We start from the raw sequence: 14,621 nt of genomic DNA on the forward strand, positions 1-14,621 counted from the left end.
TCGCGGCCGCGGCTTGGAACCGATTGTCCCAAGATCACGAGTCCAAATTTGGAATAAAATGAATGATACCCCCTACAGTTTTATCGTACAGTTCCAAAGGTCGCCACAGGCAGGACAGTCCCAAGGCGAAACGTTGACTGCTGCATGCAGACGACAATTTATCACCCCCGGGTTCGCTTTACATGGGCGCTTCAGAAGACCTCATAAAAGCAAGTCGGGTGGGATGTGCGTCTGTGGCATTCGATCCCAGTACACATCGGACCACGGGACGCACACCTCCTTGTCCCGCACCATGAGTGCTACGCCGCGGGCTTGCAGCAGTCCCGACTCCTCGAGGATTGCTTGCAACCGTTCGACGACATACTTCTTGACCTCCTCCGTGCCGCACGACGATACGCCCACCAAGTACAACGGCCATACAATGGTGTTGCTTGCAGAAGCGAGTGTCATGAAACGCTCAGCATTGTCACTGCGACCTTTCATATGGGCCGGATCGTGCAAGGTCGGACCGTTGAAAACAACCGGGCGTCGTGTCGAGCCGTCTGCAGACGAGGGCGAAGGAGACGATGTGAACGTTGCCGGAGATGATACGATACGGACCGGCGCCTTCTTCGGCGTGATGACAGCTGTTGCCGAAGCGCCGCTTTCCGAAATGGCGTCTTTGAAGTCGACAAGGCCAAAATGCTGAGGAACACTCGCTATCACTGTGTCTCGTAATCTCTCCAACAACTCGACAGACTTTGCCAGCTGCAATTTCGCTTCATACGGCCAGTCCATTATGTGGCGGTCGGGGAAGCACTTAATGATCTCCCCGATTATGGTCTCGTGCACCATCATTCTGATGGATCGGACGCCGTTCCACGTTGAGGCTAGACCCAGAGTCGGATACACGTCACAACGGTGACCATCGAAAACGGCTGGGTGGGGTGTCGAGAGCCTCACGGGTCGGTACTTCCAGTACTCTGGAAGCTCGGCAATGACGTCGGCAAATTCTTGGTCGACCTTTGTCAGCTGCTTTATAATATCAGCCGGCTGGCCGAGTAGTCCGCTGTTGATGTCGTATCGCAACTGCATGACCTTGTAAATAGGGCCCGACAGTCGCCAGTTGGGATCCATCCCACCCGACAACATACCCAGCTGGTTTCGTAGCTCGATCAGGGGCTGCGGCATGGGCATATCTTTCTGCATGCAGTTGATGAGGACGATCTGCGTGAGCATCACAAACATGCGAGCTCCCGCTCGTGTCATGAACTGCTTGAGGCCGCGCATCTTCGCCAGGGCAGATGCGCCGTTGATGTGGTTTTGCCATGCCCTAACCGTCTGGTTGCTGCGGCCACTGAGCATCTCGTACGTGCCTAAGATGAGGATGGACATCATGGTTGTGTCCTTGACCGCCTCGGCAGGGTTCCTCAAAGCATCGTTGGTCATTTGTAAAGCGGTGCCGTAGCTCCTGCGCGACCAGTCCATCATCTTGGGGCACATGGTGAGATGGGACAGGCCGGCCAACCCGACAGCCGTCATGCTCGCCAATACCCCATCTACCTGTCGCTCAGGCAACATGCTGGCCGGACGCCAGACGTCGAAGATGAAGTCGAAGTTCTGGTGGCAAGCGTTCTCGTCGACGGAGACATAGCGGGAGAAGAAGAAGGCCGTGCCGCGTTCTTGATATGACGGTGACAGCGAATATAAGAGCGTTGCTTGCTGCGTCGTTGGCCAGGTCTCCTCCGCGGGGGAGGGCAACAGGCTGTCGTCGTCTCCGTCGCTTTCGGAGGAAGAGGAGGCCCATCGAGCCTGGCGTGGTCGGTGCCTAAAGGTAACGTTCCGAGTCACCACGGCCAGAGGGCGAGGTGGATGGTGGCGACGCGCACCAGGTTTGACGGCTGGTCTGGGGCTCGGATCGGAGCTCTTAGGGTCGGTGCTGGCGCCGGCCGGTGGCTTATCAGACGGCTCGGCGTCCGGGGCTGTACTGGAAGCCTGCGGGTTCTTCAAGCGGCCTCGGGCTTTTGTTTTGGCGGCTTTCTTGATGACATGGGAGCTCTCGTCCCGGAACATCAGGTCGACGATGTTTCGATAGCCGGGACATTCTTGCTGACGCTTCTCACACTGGCCGCAGCCGGGCTCCTTTTGGTCACACTGTCGGCAATAGGCACAAACACTGTTAGCCCGAAGTCAAAGAATAAAAATGGTGCAAAAGCCCGAAATCCGCCTGTTTGTTTGCATGTGTCTCAAGAGGGGAGACATCAACCATGAAGAAGAAAAATGACCACAGACTCAGTCTCGTTCAGGACTTTGTGCAGCCGAATGTGGACGTACCCTGATCTTTCGTTCGCGGCAGCTGGAACAGCCCTTGGAAGGCTTGCCACAGTACACCATGTTGTACAGCCAGAAGATTGGTTCACGAATGACCAGTGGGCCGGTGAGACGAGGAAGAGGAGAACAAGACGGTCGAAACACGCAGCTGTGTTAGAAGCCAGCTCAAGTAGTGATATGGATCGCTTGCTATAGGTGACATGATCTGATCAGATCAAGACACTGGATCTCGCCCGTTTATGCAACGGTAATCGGAGCGGGGGGGCTGTGAAGCCAAGACAAAACGGGCAGAAGAATCAATTTGAGGAGCAACCAACGGGCAGTCCGGTTCGAGAAGGGCACATCCTCCCAAGCGGGTGCGATCCCCCGGCGCTTTTCTTCGCCCTCCTTTGCGGAGTTAAGAATGCGAGATGACAGATTGGTAGGTGGGAGGGACCTAGATTTCCTTGATCTGTCGGTTGATCAGGAGTGATGTGACTTGAGGGCTCCAATTGGATGTTGAATATGTGAGTGGCACACCTTGGATCAAAGGACAGGGACAAGACAAGAGACGGAGGAGAGGGATTTGAGAAGCGAAAGGCGGGATTGTGTGCATTATCGCCTCCGCAAGACCGCGGCACCGCAGCAGCATCCTGTCATCATACCCCCCGGCTGCGCATCTTGGGTTCATCTAGGCCCTTTCGGAATAAACGGCCGACGGGGGGTGAGTGGCGGCGAGGGACTAGAACCCCTCGGAGAGAAGCTGCTCACACTACTGCAGTCACCACGGGCTGTGGTAAGCTCCGGAGGGGGTAGGGAGGGGCTACTGCTACCTAGTTGGAATTTTTTATCATTTTAAATTGGTGTCTTTTCGTCCCCTGCTTCCAACGGTCGTGCAGGGGAGGCAGGGGGGCTGCGGCGCTCTTTCCGGATCCCCCAAAGTCGAAACGAAACGGAACTTCTTCTCAGCAGCAAACAGCGGCGCGCCCCGATCGGATTGCGCCCATCTCTTTTTTTCTTTCTTCTTCTTCCTTTTCAAATTGGGAAAGGGGGATGTTGTTGTTGCTTGGGTGCTGTTTCTTGGCTCGTCAGCATCTTAATCGAGACTACAGAATACATACCACTCTGGACAGCATCACGGCAGACACACACACACACACCGTGTGCGCAGGCAAGATATACGCCACGTCGAATCACATTTACCGTTGCCGAAAATACATGACGGGAATGGCTGCAGCAGTCGTACATTGGTTAGGTTCCCAACTAGCGCAGCTGAGCCAAGATCGCGTTTTCGATGCCCGGCGCCTCCAACCGTCTTTCGCAACCCCGTCTCCGCCAATCCAGTCCGATGAGGCCGTGTGTCGATAATTAACAAATACGGGGGTGGTCTGCATGACGCTCGCCTGTTGATGTTTTGATGCCTGCTTAAGGTGTCTGGTCGGGTATCCGTTGCCGCGGGACACCATGATCTGACAGGCCTGAAGCGACCTGTCTCGCAACCTGCAGCTCTATGGCGAGAGCCTCGAGCTGCGCGTGCCGTCACAGATGACACTGCAGAAGAGAGATGTAAAAAAGAACCCGCCGTCTGGGTGCCCCTTATTGGACGAGGACAGAGGCCTCGTCATCAAAGACCGAGTTCACCTACCTACATGCGCTGGCCTCCTTTCTAGGGGACCATGGTTTCTGCCACTGGAAAACGGTATATAGTTCCTGTAGCAGGCACGGCACGGCACTTATATTGTGTTTCTCTACAGAGCCCCCTCTCTGTTCCACATTGAGACCGAACCTGACCGTCTTAGCTACGTATCGCAGTGAGGGATGGAATGTGCCTGTCTGAGACAGACATCAACTAGGCCGGCGCCTTTGTGCGATGACGCTAGTAGGCCTGGCTGTTGCGAATCAGCTTCCTGGATGAACATGACGAACTAGGTGAACGTAGCCTTTCCCTCGGCGCCTTCGCCCAGCACACAAAGTGGTGGGATGTTCTCAAGTTCATGGGTATCAAAATTCACTGTGCACCTCCTGGCGTCTATCGACGCTAATCCAGGTTGTTCTGCTTACACCAACGGCCTCGCTCGAGGCTGACTACCTTGCCCTTGGGCAGTGCACATCGCGAAAGGTCTGCTCATCACCCGGCACCCGACCTCTCATGTTCCTAAAGCCTTCTTCGTTGTTCAGGCTCAGTCGCCTGTCTACAGCTCCTCTTGCACCGAAGCCGCGTTCCCCACGCCGCCGCCAATCCCGATCGTCAGAACCTTCGGGTTGGAGTCGAAGAGCGATCCGGACTGATCGGGACCGCTGGCCGGGCCCACGTCGTCGTAGGGGAACGCGTAGCCGCGGCCGTCGGGGCTGACCTCATGGCAGATGCGCGAGTAGTGGTTCGTCCGCGCATCCTTGTAATAATAGTTTGCCACGCTCTCCCCTTCGGGTTGCTGGTCGTTGACGAGCAGCGTCGACCGGTTGAAGGCCGCCGCGATGCGCGCCCCGATGGCGCCCATCTGGGCCTGGTTCTTGGGGTACCCGCCGAATGGCCCCGTGCTGCAGCTGAATATGTCTCGCGCGCTCGGCTTGGCGAACGATCCGACGTGGCCGAACGACAGCAGATTGTCGGGGCCTACGCGGCCCTTGACGTTGCCCCACTCGGCCTGCGTGTTGACCGTGAGATCGGCACCGCGGTACTTGTTCCAGACGGCGTCGACGTGGGGTTGGTAATACCCCTGGAACAGGCCCGGTTGCATGACGATGCCCGAATTGGGGCTGAGGGCGCGCAGGTTTGCTGACCCGTCGGGGGTGCGCACGATGAGCCTTGACCAGCCGGCGCTGTCGGCGGCGTCCTGGGCGCGGAGGCGATCACAGATGGCGTCGAGGGCGTCGGGCGGGAAGCCGGGCACGGTCGTCACCTTGCCGGCGTCGTTCTCGAGCGTCAGGGAGACGGGGATGCTGACGAAGTCGACGTACGAGATGTTGACAAACACCTGGAAGCTGTTGAAGGTAAACTCGCAGAAGCCCCAGTTGAGGTTGTAGTTGGGGTCGGTCGTGTTGGTGGCCGAGGGCTCCACCACGGCCGGGCCCGGGTTCAGGAGGAACTTGAGCGGGCCGTCCCGGGAGAACCAGATACGGCCGCCGGCGATCTGGGGGATCGTCACCTCGCGCGTCGACCCCGGCGCGCCGAGGGGGATGGCGCAGTCCGTCTGCAGTGGCTGGAGGATGTCCGAGGGCGACGTCGGGTAATAGCCCGTGATGCCGTCGGCCTGGAGGAGGAAGACGGCGTTATTCCGGTTGAGGTCCAGGCCGGTTACATGGGCGAAGGCGTTGGAGGAGCCCGTGTTGTTTTGGAGGACGATGTCGAGCGTTGGCCGAGTCATGGCGCCGGTTCTTGGAAGGAATCTTGCAGTTGTGTATTTGGGCCCGTCCGTGACGCTGGTCTACCGACTGCTTCCAAGCAAATGAATATATCCTTTCGTCGCTAGTTTCCAAGGAGATGGCCCGGGCCTTTTATCAAGAACAAGTCCGTCTTAAGTCCCTTGGCCTTTTGACGAGAATAAATAAGGACGGACAACCCATACGAGCGCAACTGACCGGGATGGCCATGTGCAGGTTTTCCCTGGACCCTCCCACCACCAAGTTTTCAAGATGGTGACTCTTACTTGCTGCCAACCACTACGACAACGGAGCATATGAGACGCGCAAGCATTTGGTGCACTGGACTCTCTACCTCCGTCGCAGAATGACGGAATGGACGACATGGTAATGCGGGACCAGTGGCGGCCCCGTCTCTTTTTGCCCGGTTTTTGGGGTTCGAGACTGGGAGGGGTGGGGACAACGGACGACTTTGGCATGGCAGGTCCAGAAAGTCCAAGAGTTGACCTGACGGCAAGTGATGGAGGTGTCTTGCGTTGGTCTTTGGACCGAGTGTAAGAAAGCAGAGCGTCTCTTCTCACGTCTCTCGGATATAGTCAAGTTCGGCGGCGTGTCGGTCGACCCTAGGCGGACTTGCTTTACGGCCATGTCGGAGAGTAAGCCAGTCAGCTAGTTGCGGGCCTTTTCTGTAGTCAAGACAGAAAATCCGGGGTAAAATGGTGTCCCGGCTCACATTACACATCACCCCCCCTCCCTCCTTCATCTGCACAAAAGGCCCAGTAGCCTGGGTTTCGTTGAGATCACACGCCGAGGGTGGATGAGCAGAGCCATGGAGGTGCGCTACGACGCTACAAGTGATTCCGGGGTAGCGATATGCCAGCATATCCCAAGGTGCCGCGACGAGAGGCCAACAGCTTGTCGATCTCTTTGCGGCCATGTGGTCTCTGGTCGATGTAGGAGGGGGCCAGCACGCATGGCTGCATTTCATGGGCTGCTGATGCCCCGCATCCCACGAGGAATTCGGAGAACCGTGGGGCTGAGATATCGACTCTCTTGGGAAGGTTCATACAAGTTGATTGCCAAAGTCTGGTCTCGGATGTAAGAGGCGAATTGGCTTCTTGCTCACGTACTGGCTTGTTGGTCCAGTATGGTCTCGGAACTCGCCTCGCGCCTTGCCGGCTCGAAACCGCCGTGTGTTCTCTAGCTCTCGAAGTCTCTGGTAAACGGTATTGGTACCTTTATGTGGGAAGAGTAAAGATTGTTCGTTGAGAGCCAGTCAGCGATCTCCCGCTCCATCATGGGAGGCGCTCTCAACTCAGAAGGGGGGACGGGGGATCCGTTAGCACGTCACGCTGTCTGGTGACACAACCTCAGCCCAGTCCCGGCTGGCGAATGCAAGTGAGAAGAAAATTGTTGGCCATTATTCATATGAAGTCGTGAAAGTAGCAAAATGCATGATCGCGGAACAAATGAAACCCAAAATCACGCGGTGGCGGCTTGCCAACCTCCCAACTCCGTTCACTGTACAGTCTCTCTCCTTTGTATCATGATTGTCTCCCAGAGACGTTTCCCCGCTTAGATGGTATAATCCAAACGAGGAAATAATCAGGCGTAATGAAACAAGTCGTTGGGGAAATAGCAAACAAATGTCAAATTGTCCAGACACCCAGGGACAGTAAAAACAACCACAAGACAAAAGCCAAAGCCCATGGCGGCGTGTTCACTGTCCCAGCGATGCTTCTATCGGCAGCCGGCATCCCTGAAACTGTTTGATTGATTGTCATATTGGCCTGCGTGCTGAAGAAGAAGGCGGGTTCATCAGGGATGGCACACACGGCGCCCGGTGCCACGGGATCGACGCACCGGCCCTCGTGGTCGGCCCTGCGCGCATCAAGTGACGAGTTGAAATAGGCCTTGACGGAGGCCACCGTCAGAATGGCGTCCCTCTTGGGCGGGCCCCCCGACCACAGTGGGTTGCCGTTACTCCAGTGCTGGAGGATCAGGTGGCCGCCCTCGGTGGGTACGGCGCTGCCGTTTATAGCACCCAAGACCTTACCATCGGCGTAGAATGTCACTTTGCCGGGTAGGTAGTCTATGCGATACTCGTGGAAGTCCTTCGTCGGGTTGAAGCCTAGGTTGACCTTGAGAAAGTTGCCCGTGCCGGAGGCGTCATAGCCCCTCTCGAGCGAGGCACGCGAGTGCAAGACGAGGTTTATCGGGAAGCTGCTGTTGGACGAGCTGAACTCTTTCGTGAGGAACTCAATGTCGATTTCCTGCGTGTCGTTGTGGTACTGTTTCCAATGTCAGCAGTTTGGTTCTTACGAGTCTGTCTGTGTGCGCGCGTGTAAGCGACCGGGCGGCATCTTACCCAGAAAAAGGCGGCACACGTCCCAGCAACATCCGGCACCTTCATCATCGCCCGGAACGAACCGTGGTGTACATCATGTCGTGCGGAGTCGATCTCGGCGGTCGACACCAGGCCGTCCACCGTGGAACTCTCGACCAGCAGCTGCAATCCCGCGTCTGCCTGTGTCGAGCTGAGTCCGTACGAGCTCGACCCTTCGTGGACGGCAGCAATGTTGGTTGGCTGGAACTTCTCGCCCAGGGGCCCCCTCGCGTTGGTGCTGGTCTTGTTGAACTCTTGGCGGACCCAGTCCGTGTTGTTCTTGATATCCTTGACCTTTGTGAAGTCGGTCTCAATCAGGTCTGTGAAGACCTCGACGGTGCCGGTGACATTGGCGGAATATCCGCACTCACAGGCTGCGCGAGTGTGATCTGGGAGTAGAGAGAGGGCTAGGAGGCATGTTGTCGCAAGATTCCTCATCATAAAGCGCGCGCGCGCGTGTGTGTGTATGTGTGTTGTAGATGTATGGTGGATATATGAAGGGCTGTAGCTGTGTGTGTATATATGCGATGGGCGTGTACAGCGTCGCGTAAGGCAGGAAGTGGGCGTTTATGCAATAGTGCAAGGTCGCGTATGTTTGTATTACTGCCAGAGTAGTACAACCGTCCCAAGATTTGACAGAAGAAGTGAAGAAGTTAATAATAAAAAACCCCGAGTCCAAGCACGCGTGCCGCCAGTCCAGGCGTGCAGGTGAGGAAATGGGATGACAGGATGTGGAGATAGACAAAGCTGGCGCTCAGACACGACGAGAACAATCACAAGGACTGAAGGGCGAATACGCAAAAAAGATGAAAGCCGTAAGTAACAGTACCGAATTGACCAACAGCGACAAATAAAACGAAGGATGAGAGGGCGGGATCGCGGGATGACTATGTAGTGAGCTCGAGTCACACCCGGTCGAAGAGGGGGATGGAAGGTAACGCTGTGCTACACACAGGTGCCTGTGGCTGGAGTGCCCAACTACATAAAATCCTCCTTCGCCCCCCCCCCCCCCCATGAATAGAACCATCGCATTTGGCGCCTCTCGGAAGCCTGGCCCACGGGCGGACTCGAAGGTGATGGAGGGATCAAAGGAAGAAGGGGGGAAAGCCTACAGTCGTTAGACAAAGACTCCCTCCTCAACGTTTAACGTTTCACATAATGAAAACCTACTAGCTGTCGTCCCCGCAAAGAGGAAACGTGAATGATGACATTCAACTATCGAGCGGTTTCTGTACATCCCCGCGTAACGAACTTCTGCCGTGTACAGGCTTGAAGGTGGCTTTCCCCGTCGTTTCCATACGATGCCAAAAGCCACCATGAAACACACTCGCCTCGGGACAAAGAACAATAACGGGCGAAATGGACGAGCGAGTCTCCATTCGCGCTGCCGGTGCAATCGAGCTGAGTTTGTTTGGATGCGGTGGACAGTCACAGGTCGTGTCACGTCGAATCGTGTTGTGGTTGGTGTTGTTCTCCTTGCAGGAACTCACGAGATATGACCACACGACGAGGAACGCCAAAGGACATGGGGTTCGAGCCCAAAGTTTGAATTCAAAGGTTGGGGCGATCCCGGTCTCTCTGCCGCTGTTCCTCTTGGACTGGCGAGTAAATGAGAAAGTAGAAGAAGACGAGGAGGGGGAGGAGAAGGCGGCGGCGGAAGAGAGCCCTGGAGAAGGGGCCAAAGCCGCCATGTTGCCAGTTGGGCAAGCCGCCTGGGGCTCTCTGTCCGCTTCAAAGATGGAAACAATGAAAAAGAGCTCCCGCCAGTCGCTCGTTCTAGCCTTGGACGGAACGGCTTCGTCTCACCACAGGAACGCCCCCCCGTTGGATGTTCTGATCCTCGAGGCATCCACCCACATAGGGTCAAAGTGTGGCTCAGGTCATCGAGCTTGTTGCTTGTACGAGCACCTTGCCTTCACCCGAATTTGCCTTGCCTGACCTGACCTGACCTGACCTGACAGGCGCACCGTCGATTATCCAACCGACGCCGCATCCCGATCCTGTGTGAGCCATCGTCAGTCGAAGGGCAAACGCAGGTTTTGGAGCCGCTAGAGATCCTTCCATCAGGGCGATATTCCGTCTGGCAAAGCCGTTCGTCTAGCATGAAACGCACGGCTGCGTTGGCTGTTCATGATACGCTCGCTCGTCTACTAACCCCCAGCGCACCCCCTAGTGTCAGCGCCATCCTTTCCGACTTCTTACCTCATCCTTTCTTTGTCATCCTGATGACCTTTGGCTCTTTGTCACTCCTCCGCTATTCTGGCTCGAAACTTTGTCCAACGACACGGGTCTTCCCACGTGCGAATGATGTTGCGTCGAGTTCAAGAAACAGACGTTTGGCTCGAGTTGGCTTGTGAATCGGAGGCCGGCCAGGTCAGGCCACGCGCCGCTGATGATTGAAGGGGCAAGGACGGCAAAGGTCATGCACGCACGGTGCGAATGAGGAGAAGTGATTTCAATGCTGCCCAACTCCTAGGAAACTTTCTAATATACAACGCATTTGCTCGGAAAACCCATCTTCCACGCTCCCTTTTCGTCCGATGATGACAGGACTCGGGGAATGCCTTGACTTGGAGGATTGCCCTCTCGGTCAGCCTCTGCGGCCTTCCCGTCCCGGACATTCAATTGCAGTCATGCCAAGACCGCGTTCCAGAGCAAAGACAATCTCAAATCCAAACAGACAACGCGGGATTCCAAGGCAAAGAGGTACTGCAATTTGTATATCGAACAAGGTATCTGAGCAGAGCGGAAAGAAGCAAAACTCGAAAACGCAGAGGCAAAGACTCGCAACAAGACAACTAAGCTAAATAAAAGAGATCAACAAGCATAGACCGGTTAAAGCAAACGAGGAAAAACAGGTGTAGAGGAGAAGAAAAAGATGAAATGGATATCAGCACCACAAAACATTAGTATGAAGCTAATAGAACAAAAACGAAACAAGCGGTCACCAACCCCACCCTGGACCAGCCATCAGTGCCCTGAGGCAGTCAGTCTCTGGGATGCGTGAACAGGGCCCGAATTATCCTAATCTTCCCAGGTTTGCTTTACCCAGGAATCCGCGCCGAACCCTATACCCCCAACTATCCCTGTGTAACCGGCCCCATTATTGCCCATGACCAAGTCCAATGCTGTGACGCTCGTGAAGGAAACAACTGCGTAGGAAAGATCGCAATCCCACCAGAGCAGGCTGGGGCATAATGCGCAATGACAACCCCGAAAATCAAAGCCTCTCTGTGACGCCTGTTCCCCCTGCCACGTAAGGGGGAAAAAGCCTCAGACCGAGAGGGAGTGTCCGATGAATCACTCCAAATCCGTTACGCCAGAAATTCAGCCCGCCAGACGAAGAGGTATATGCCAAGGAGACGAAACCTAAGGGAGAAAGAGAAGAAGAAAACAAGGACGGAAAAGAACATAGGAAATCGTTCAGTCATCTCGGAACTAGTACACGCTGTCCTCGTCGGCCCCCTGAGAAATCATCGAAGGGGTCGAAACGCTTGAGGATGCTTCCATGTCGTCGACATAGCCGACAAGTGCTTGCGCATGGAGGCGGAATGATTCGCCCATGAGTCTGGTGATTCTACAATTACGTCAGTGTCACATTCCGAGTGATGAGAGGAACAGTGACTTACCCCCAGACCACGACCTCGTCCAGCATGCTGCCCCACAGCCGGGCAACGACAGAGCTCAGCTGGGTAGCGTACGCTTCATCGAGGTCCTTGTCGAAGAGCAGCCGGACCTTATTGTACATGGCGAGCTCTTCCTCTGTAGCTTGTTCTTCGTCATGTTCCAGACGGTAGAGCCAAAGCGAGAGGACAATCATCAGGTCAAGGCCACACAAGGCATGCTCAACGCTCCAGTTCGTCGGCGAGGTGCGTGCAACCCAGCGGACGCCCTGTACCACAGCAATCTCAATGCAGTTGTAGCACTCCTGGATGACCTTGATCATCTCACTGGAGCGCTTGACGCGATCCCGCGCGTTCGACATGGCAGCTGCGACCTCGTAGGAATCGTGGTAGCGCAATGCCTCTTGCACGGATTTCAAGTCAACCTCCAGGCGAGCCCGCGCATTCCGGTACATAGCCTTGGCGTTGAAGATGAGGGGATGTCCCTTGTGGGGAGCACTCAACGGGACCGCCACGGTCTCGGGCTCGCAAAGCTCACAGGATTTCTCCCACGTCTCGAGCGCGAGTCTGAGCTTATACTCAGTCACAACGTCTTGGAGAGCCTCAGGACTGCGCTTGTGGTACCACACTTCGAGGAACAGGGCGTTGATCATGACCCGCGACGCAAACGCACTGTACCGGAGTGTCTCTCCCTGGAACAGGTTGTCGTGCGCCTCCATAAATGTGACCACAGGCGACGCCTTCAGATGCTCATGCCAAGAGGCCTCGCCCGCAACCTTGAGGTTCCAGAGCGCCTCCGTAGAAGGAAGCTGCAGGTCCTCAAACTCGTTGAAGCTAATGGCCGGCGTGTGATTGTACGTCAGAGTGAGCAGACCAAAGAAGATGTAAACGGCGTAGTATGTGCGTCGGCAACCTTCATCCTCAATCCACTCGTTGCGGGTGGGATGGGCGCCAGAGCGAGCCTCCTGGCGAAGCTTCAGCTCGTACCGGTTTCCAGCCACCATGTTGGCGAGCAAGCTCTTGATGGAACAGGCCCACTCAAGCCCCTTCGGATCACCGCTCCAGCTGGCAAAGATCATGTTCAGGAGCGAACCTTGCATCGTCCAAAGCGGGCACTTGCGCGAGCTAAAGTTCTCCTTGTTCTGAAGGAACTGGTTGACCAAGACCTTGGATCCGATGTGGAGCATGTAGGCCTGATCCTGATCAAACGCATAGAGCGCCCCTATGCTCAGCACGGCAAGGAGCAGAGCAGGAGACACCGTGGTCGAGTCGAAGGAGGCGGGGTGCAGAAACGGGAGGTGGTGATGAAATAGCCCGAAGTAGGTGGACAGGAATCGGTTCAGCGACGCCAGGTTTGGAAGGCGGAAACCCTCAGGAATGGCATGTTCCGTATCTTGAGCACGAATGTTGTCGAGAATTTGGTTTCGCTCGTCGTCGTTGGCGACCTGGGGGGCTCGGAAGCCTGCGGCAGACAAAGTCGCCTCGCTGACGTAGGGACTCTGCGGCACAGGTGTACCGGCTCCAGAGTTCGGTAGAGAGTTGATCATGGACTGGAGTGCGGGAACGAGACCATTACACGTCTGACCGTTGATAGGTGGAAGCTGGGTGTTGTGTGGCTGTATGGTCCCTGTGCTGTTGAAGGACTGCTGCGACTCGAAGGAGCCGGATGCCGACGATGCGATCGAGTGTGCTTTGGCGTCGGACGATTGAGACATGAAGCTCTCCCATTGAGGCACGGGGATGGCACCCGAAGGATACGCGACGGTAGGCTCCATGGTATGCGGCGAGTAGGGCATCGATGGGCTGCCTCCTGAGCGTGCGCCGGCGGCGGCTTTGTGTTGGAAGTCGGCGACAAGCATGGCAGCGGTCTCGATGTCGAAAGTGCCGTCGTGAGAGGCGGCTTCGATCTGATCTAACGCGGACTGGTCGAGCATGGGTGTCTTTGCAGGACCGCCAATAGCTCGCGTCTTGGGACCCGAACGTCTCTTACCATCACTGTGAAGAGGGACCCCTCCATCTTTGGCATGCACGGTACGATCGTGTCGGAGGAGAAGGTCACGTCTGACGAATGTGCTGCGACACTTCATGCACTTGAAGGGGCGCTCCTTGGTATCTGTGAACAGTCAGTAAACAACTTGAACAATTCCAAATTGGTGAGGCGTTTTTCCTCCAGCGAGGTTTCTTCCCGCCGCATGATGCACCGATGCAAAGGTGGAATGAGGGGGTTGCCCATCGTTGAGAGGGGTTCCCAGTCGAGCGGAAGCTTTGGGATGTAGGAGGGGGAGGGGTTCGGAAAAAAGAGACGACTTACGGGATCGCTCATGCCTACTGCGATGCTCGCTTCTACTGAAGGCTCGATTGCAGAACTGGCACTTGTATTTGCGTTCTGGGGCTAGTGATGCCTTGCGCGAGGCCGGTGTTGATGAAGCGGACGTAGGAAGAACCGCAACGCTTGCGCCGGGCATCTTGAAGGGTCGGGGTTGTGGTCGCGATTTTTCTCTCTTTCTCTCTCTCTCTCAGAGGGTATCGTCGGATGGCTATGCCGGTTGCTACGACGGCGACGAGGATGATGGGTGGGCGGCTTGATCTGCACTGCGGCTCTCTTCGAATTGACACGATGGTTGAAATCGCCTGGTTCCTAGGGTTCCTCCTCGCTCGGCGCGCTCCCGTGGGGTTTAAAGTGTGTCTTGATTAGACTGGTGGATGTTGCTGGTCATTTGGTTTGATATTCTGGTCATAGGAAGGACGTGTGAGTGGTTGAAGGGGGAGAAGCTGGCTTAAAGCCAGTGTTGGAAAGCGGCGCGTCTAGAGGCGAAGGGTGCGCTTGAGTGGTGATGGGCCGGGGAGGACGAAGAGTGCGCGCGTTGAGTTGCGTGTTGGAGATGAAGGATGATCACAAGAGTGGGAGGATGAACAGAAGAGGGGAAGTCGAGGAAAAAAGTAGGAGGGGAGAGGAGGAGGAA

General features: G+C 56.0%; 5 protein-coding genes across 5 annotated transcripts; all 5 read right to left on the reverse strand.

Annotated features, from left to right (window-relative positions):
• On the reverse strand, window positions 1-2,895 carry CDEST_00796 (Putative zn(2)Cys(6) fungal-type DNA-binding domain, fungal transcription factor). The gene is made up of 2 exons (XM_062916955.1): window positions 2,314-2,895; window positions 1-2,133 (listed from the first exon to the last, which is right to left on the reverse strand). Exons 1-2 carry the CDS (start codon window positions 2,371-2,373, stop codon window positions 202-204), a joined length of 1,992 nt encoding a protein of 663 aa, XP_062773006.1. The 5' UTR covers window positions 2,374-2,895; the 3' UTR covers window positions 1-201.
• A 1,584-nt stretch (window positions 2,896-4,479) lies between these two features.
• On the reverse strand, window positions 4,480-6,296 carry CDEST_00797 (Putative glycoside hydrolase 64, Osmotin/thaumatin-like superfamily, beta-1,3-glucanase, subdomain 2). Its single transcript, XM_062916956.1, has one exon. The coding sequence runs from the start codon at window positions 5,652-5,654 to the stop codon at window positions 4,482-4,484; it is 1,173 nt and encodes a 390-aa protein (XP_062773007.1). The 5' UTR covers window positions 5,655-6,296; the 3' UTR covers window positions 4,480-4,481.
• Window positions 6,297-7,298: 1,002 nt separating this feature from the next.
• On the reverse strand, window positions 7,299-8,473 carry CDEST_00798 (Putative glycoside hydrolase family 16, concanavalin A-like lectin/glucanase domain superfamily; the record flags this gene model as incomplete). Its single annotated transcript, XM_062916957.1, has 2 exons — window positions 7,299-7,940; window positions 8,018-8,473. The coding sequence occupies 2 exons, from the start codon at window positions 8,471-8,473 to the stop codon at window positions 7,299-7,301; spliced, it is 1,098 nt and encodes a 365-aa protein (XP_062773008.1).
• Window positions 8,474-9,065: 592 nt separating this feature from the next.
• Window positions 9,066-9,752, reverse strand: CDEST_00799 (uncharacterized protein). Its single transcript, XM_062916958.1, has 3 exons — window positions 9,480-9,752; window positions 9,206-9,436; window positions 9,066-9,143 (listed from the first exon to the last, which is right to left on the reverse strand). Exons 1-3 carry the CDS (start codon window positions 9,724-9,726, stop codon window positions 9,121-9,123), a joined length of 501 nt encoding a protein of 166 aa, XP_062773009.1. The 5' UTR covers window positions 9,727-9,752; the 3' UTR covers window positions 9,066-9,120.
• Window positions 9,753-10,478: 726 nt separating this feature from the next.
• CDEST_00800 (uncharacterized protein) lies at window positions 10,479-14,592 on the reverse strand. The gene is made up of 3 exons (XM_062916959.1): window positions 13,970-14,592; window positions 11,665-13,771; window positions 10,479-11,612 (listed from the first exon to the last, which is right to left on the reverse strand). Exons 1-3 carry the CDS (start codon window positions 14,121-14,123, stop codon window positions 11,474-11,476), a joined length of 2,400 nt encoding a protein of 799 aa, XP_062773010.1. The 5' UTR covers window positions 14,124-14,592; the 3' UTR covers window positions 10,479-11,473.
• Window positions 14,593-14,621: the final 29 nt, after the last annotated feature.

The sequence above is a fragment of the Colletotrichum destructivum genome, chromosome 1 (assembly GCF_034447905.1).
Source record: "Colletotrichum destructivum chromosome 1, complete sequence".
Classification (NCBI taxonomy): Eukaryota; Fungi; Ascomycota; class Sordariomycetes; order Glomerellales; family Glomerellaceae; genus Colletotrichum; species Colletotrichum destructivum.

Coding starts and splice junctions, on each gene's coding strand:
- CDEST_00799 (XM_062916958.1), bottom strand. CDS start 9,726: ATGGCGGCTTTGGCCCCTTCTCCAGGGCTCTCTTCCGCCGCCGCCTTC. Junction 9,437..9,479: donor CAACCACAACACGATTCGAC/GTGACACGACCT, acceptor AAACAAACTCAG/CTCGATTGCACCGGCAGCGC. Junction 9,144..9,205: donor CTTTGCGGGGACGACAGCTA/GTAGGTTTTCAT, acceptor TAACGACTGTAG/GCTTTCCCCCCTTCTTCCTT.
- CDEST_00796 (XM_062916955.1), bottom strand. CDS start 2,373: ATGGTGTACTGTGGCAAGCCTTCCAAGGGCTGTTCCAGCTGCCGCGAA. Junction 2,134..2,313: donor GCCGCGAACGAAAGATCAGG/GTACGTCCACAT, acceptor TATTGCCGACAG/TGTGACCAAAAGGAGCCCGG.
- CDEST_00797 (XM_062916956.1), bottom strand. CDS start 5,654: ATGACTCGGCCAACGCTCGACATCGTCCTCCAAAACAACACGGGCTCC.
- CDEST_00800 (XM_062916959.1), bottom strand. CDS start 14,123: ATGCCCGGCGCAAGCGTTGCGGTTCTTCCTACGTCCGCTTCATCAACA. Junction 13,772..13,969: donor CAGTAGGCATGAGCGATCCC/GTAAGTCGTCTC, acceptor GACTGTTCACAG/ATACCAAGGAGCGCCCCTTC. Junction 11,613..11,664: donor GACGAGGTCGTGGTCTGGGG/GTAAGTCACTGT, acceptor ACGTAATTGTAG/AATCACCAGACTCATGGGCG.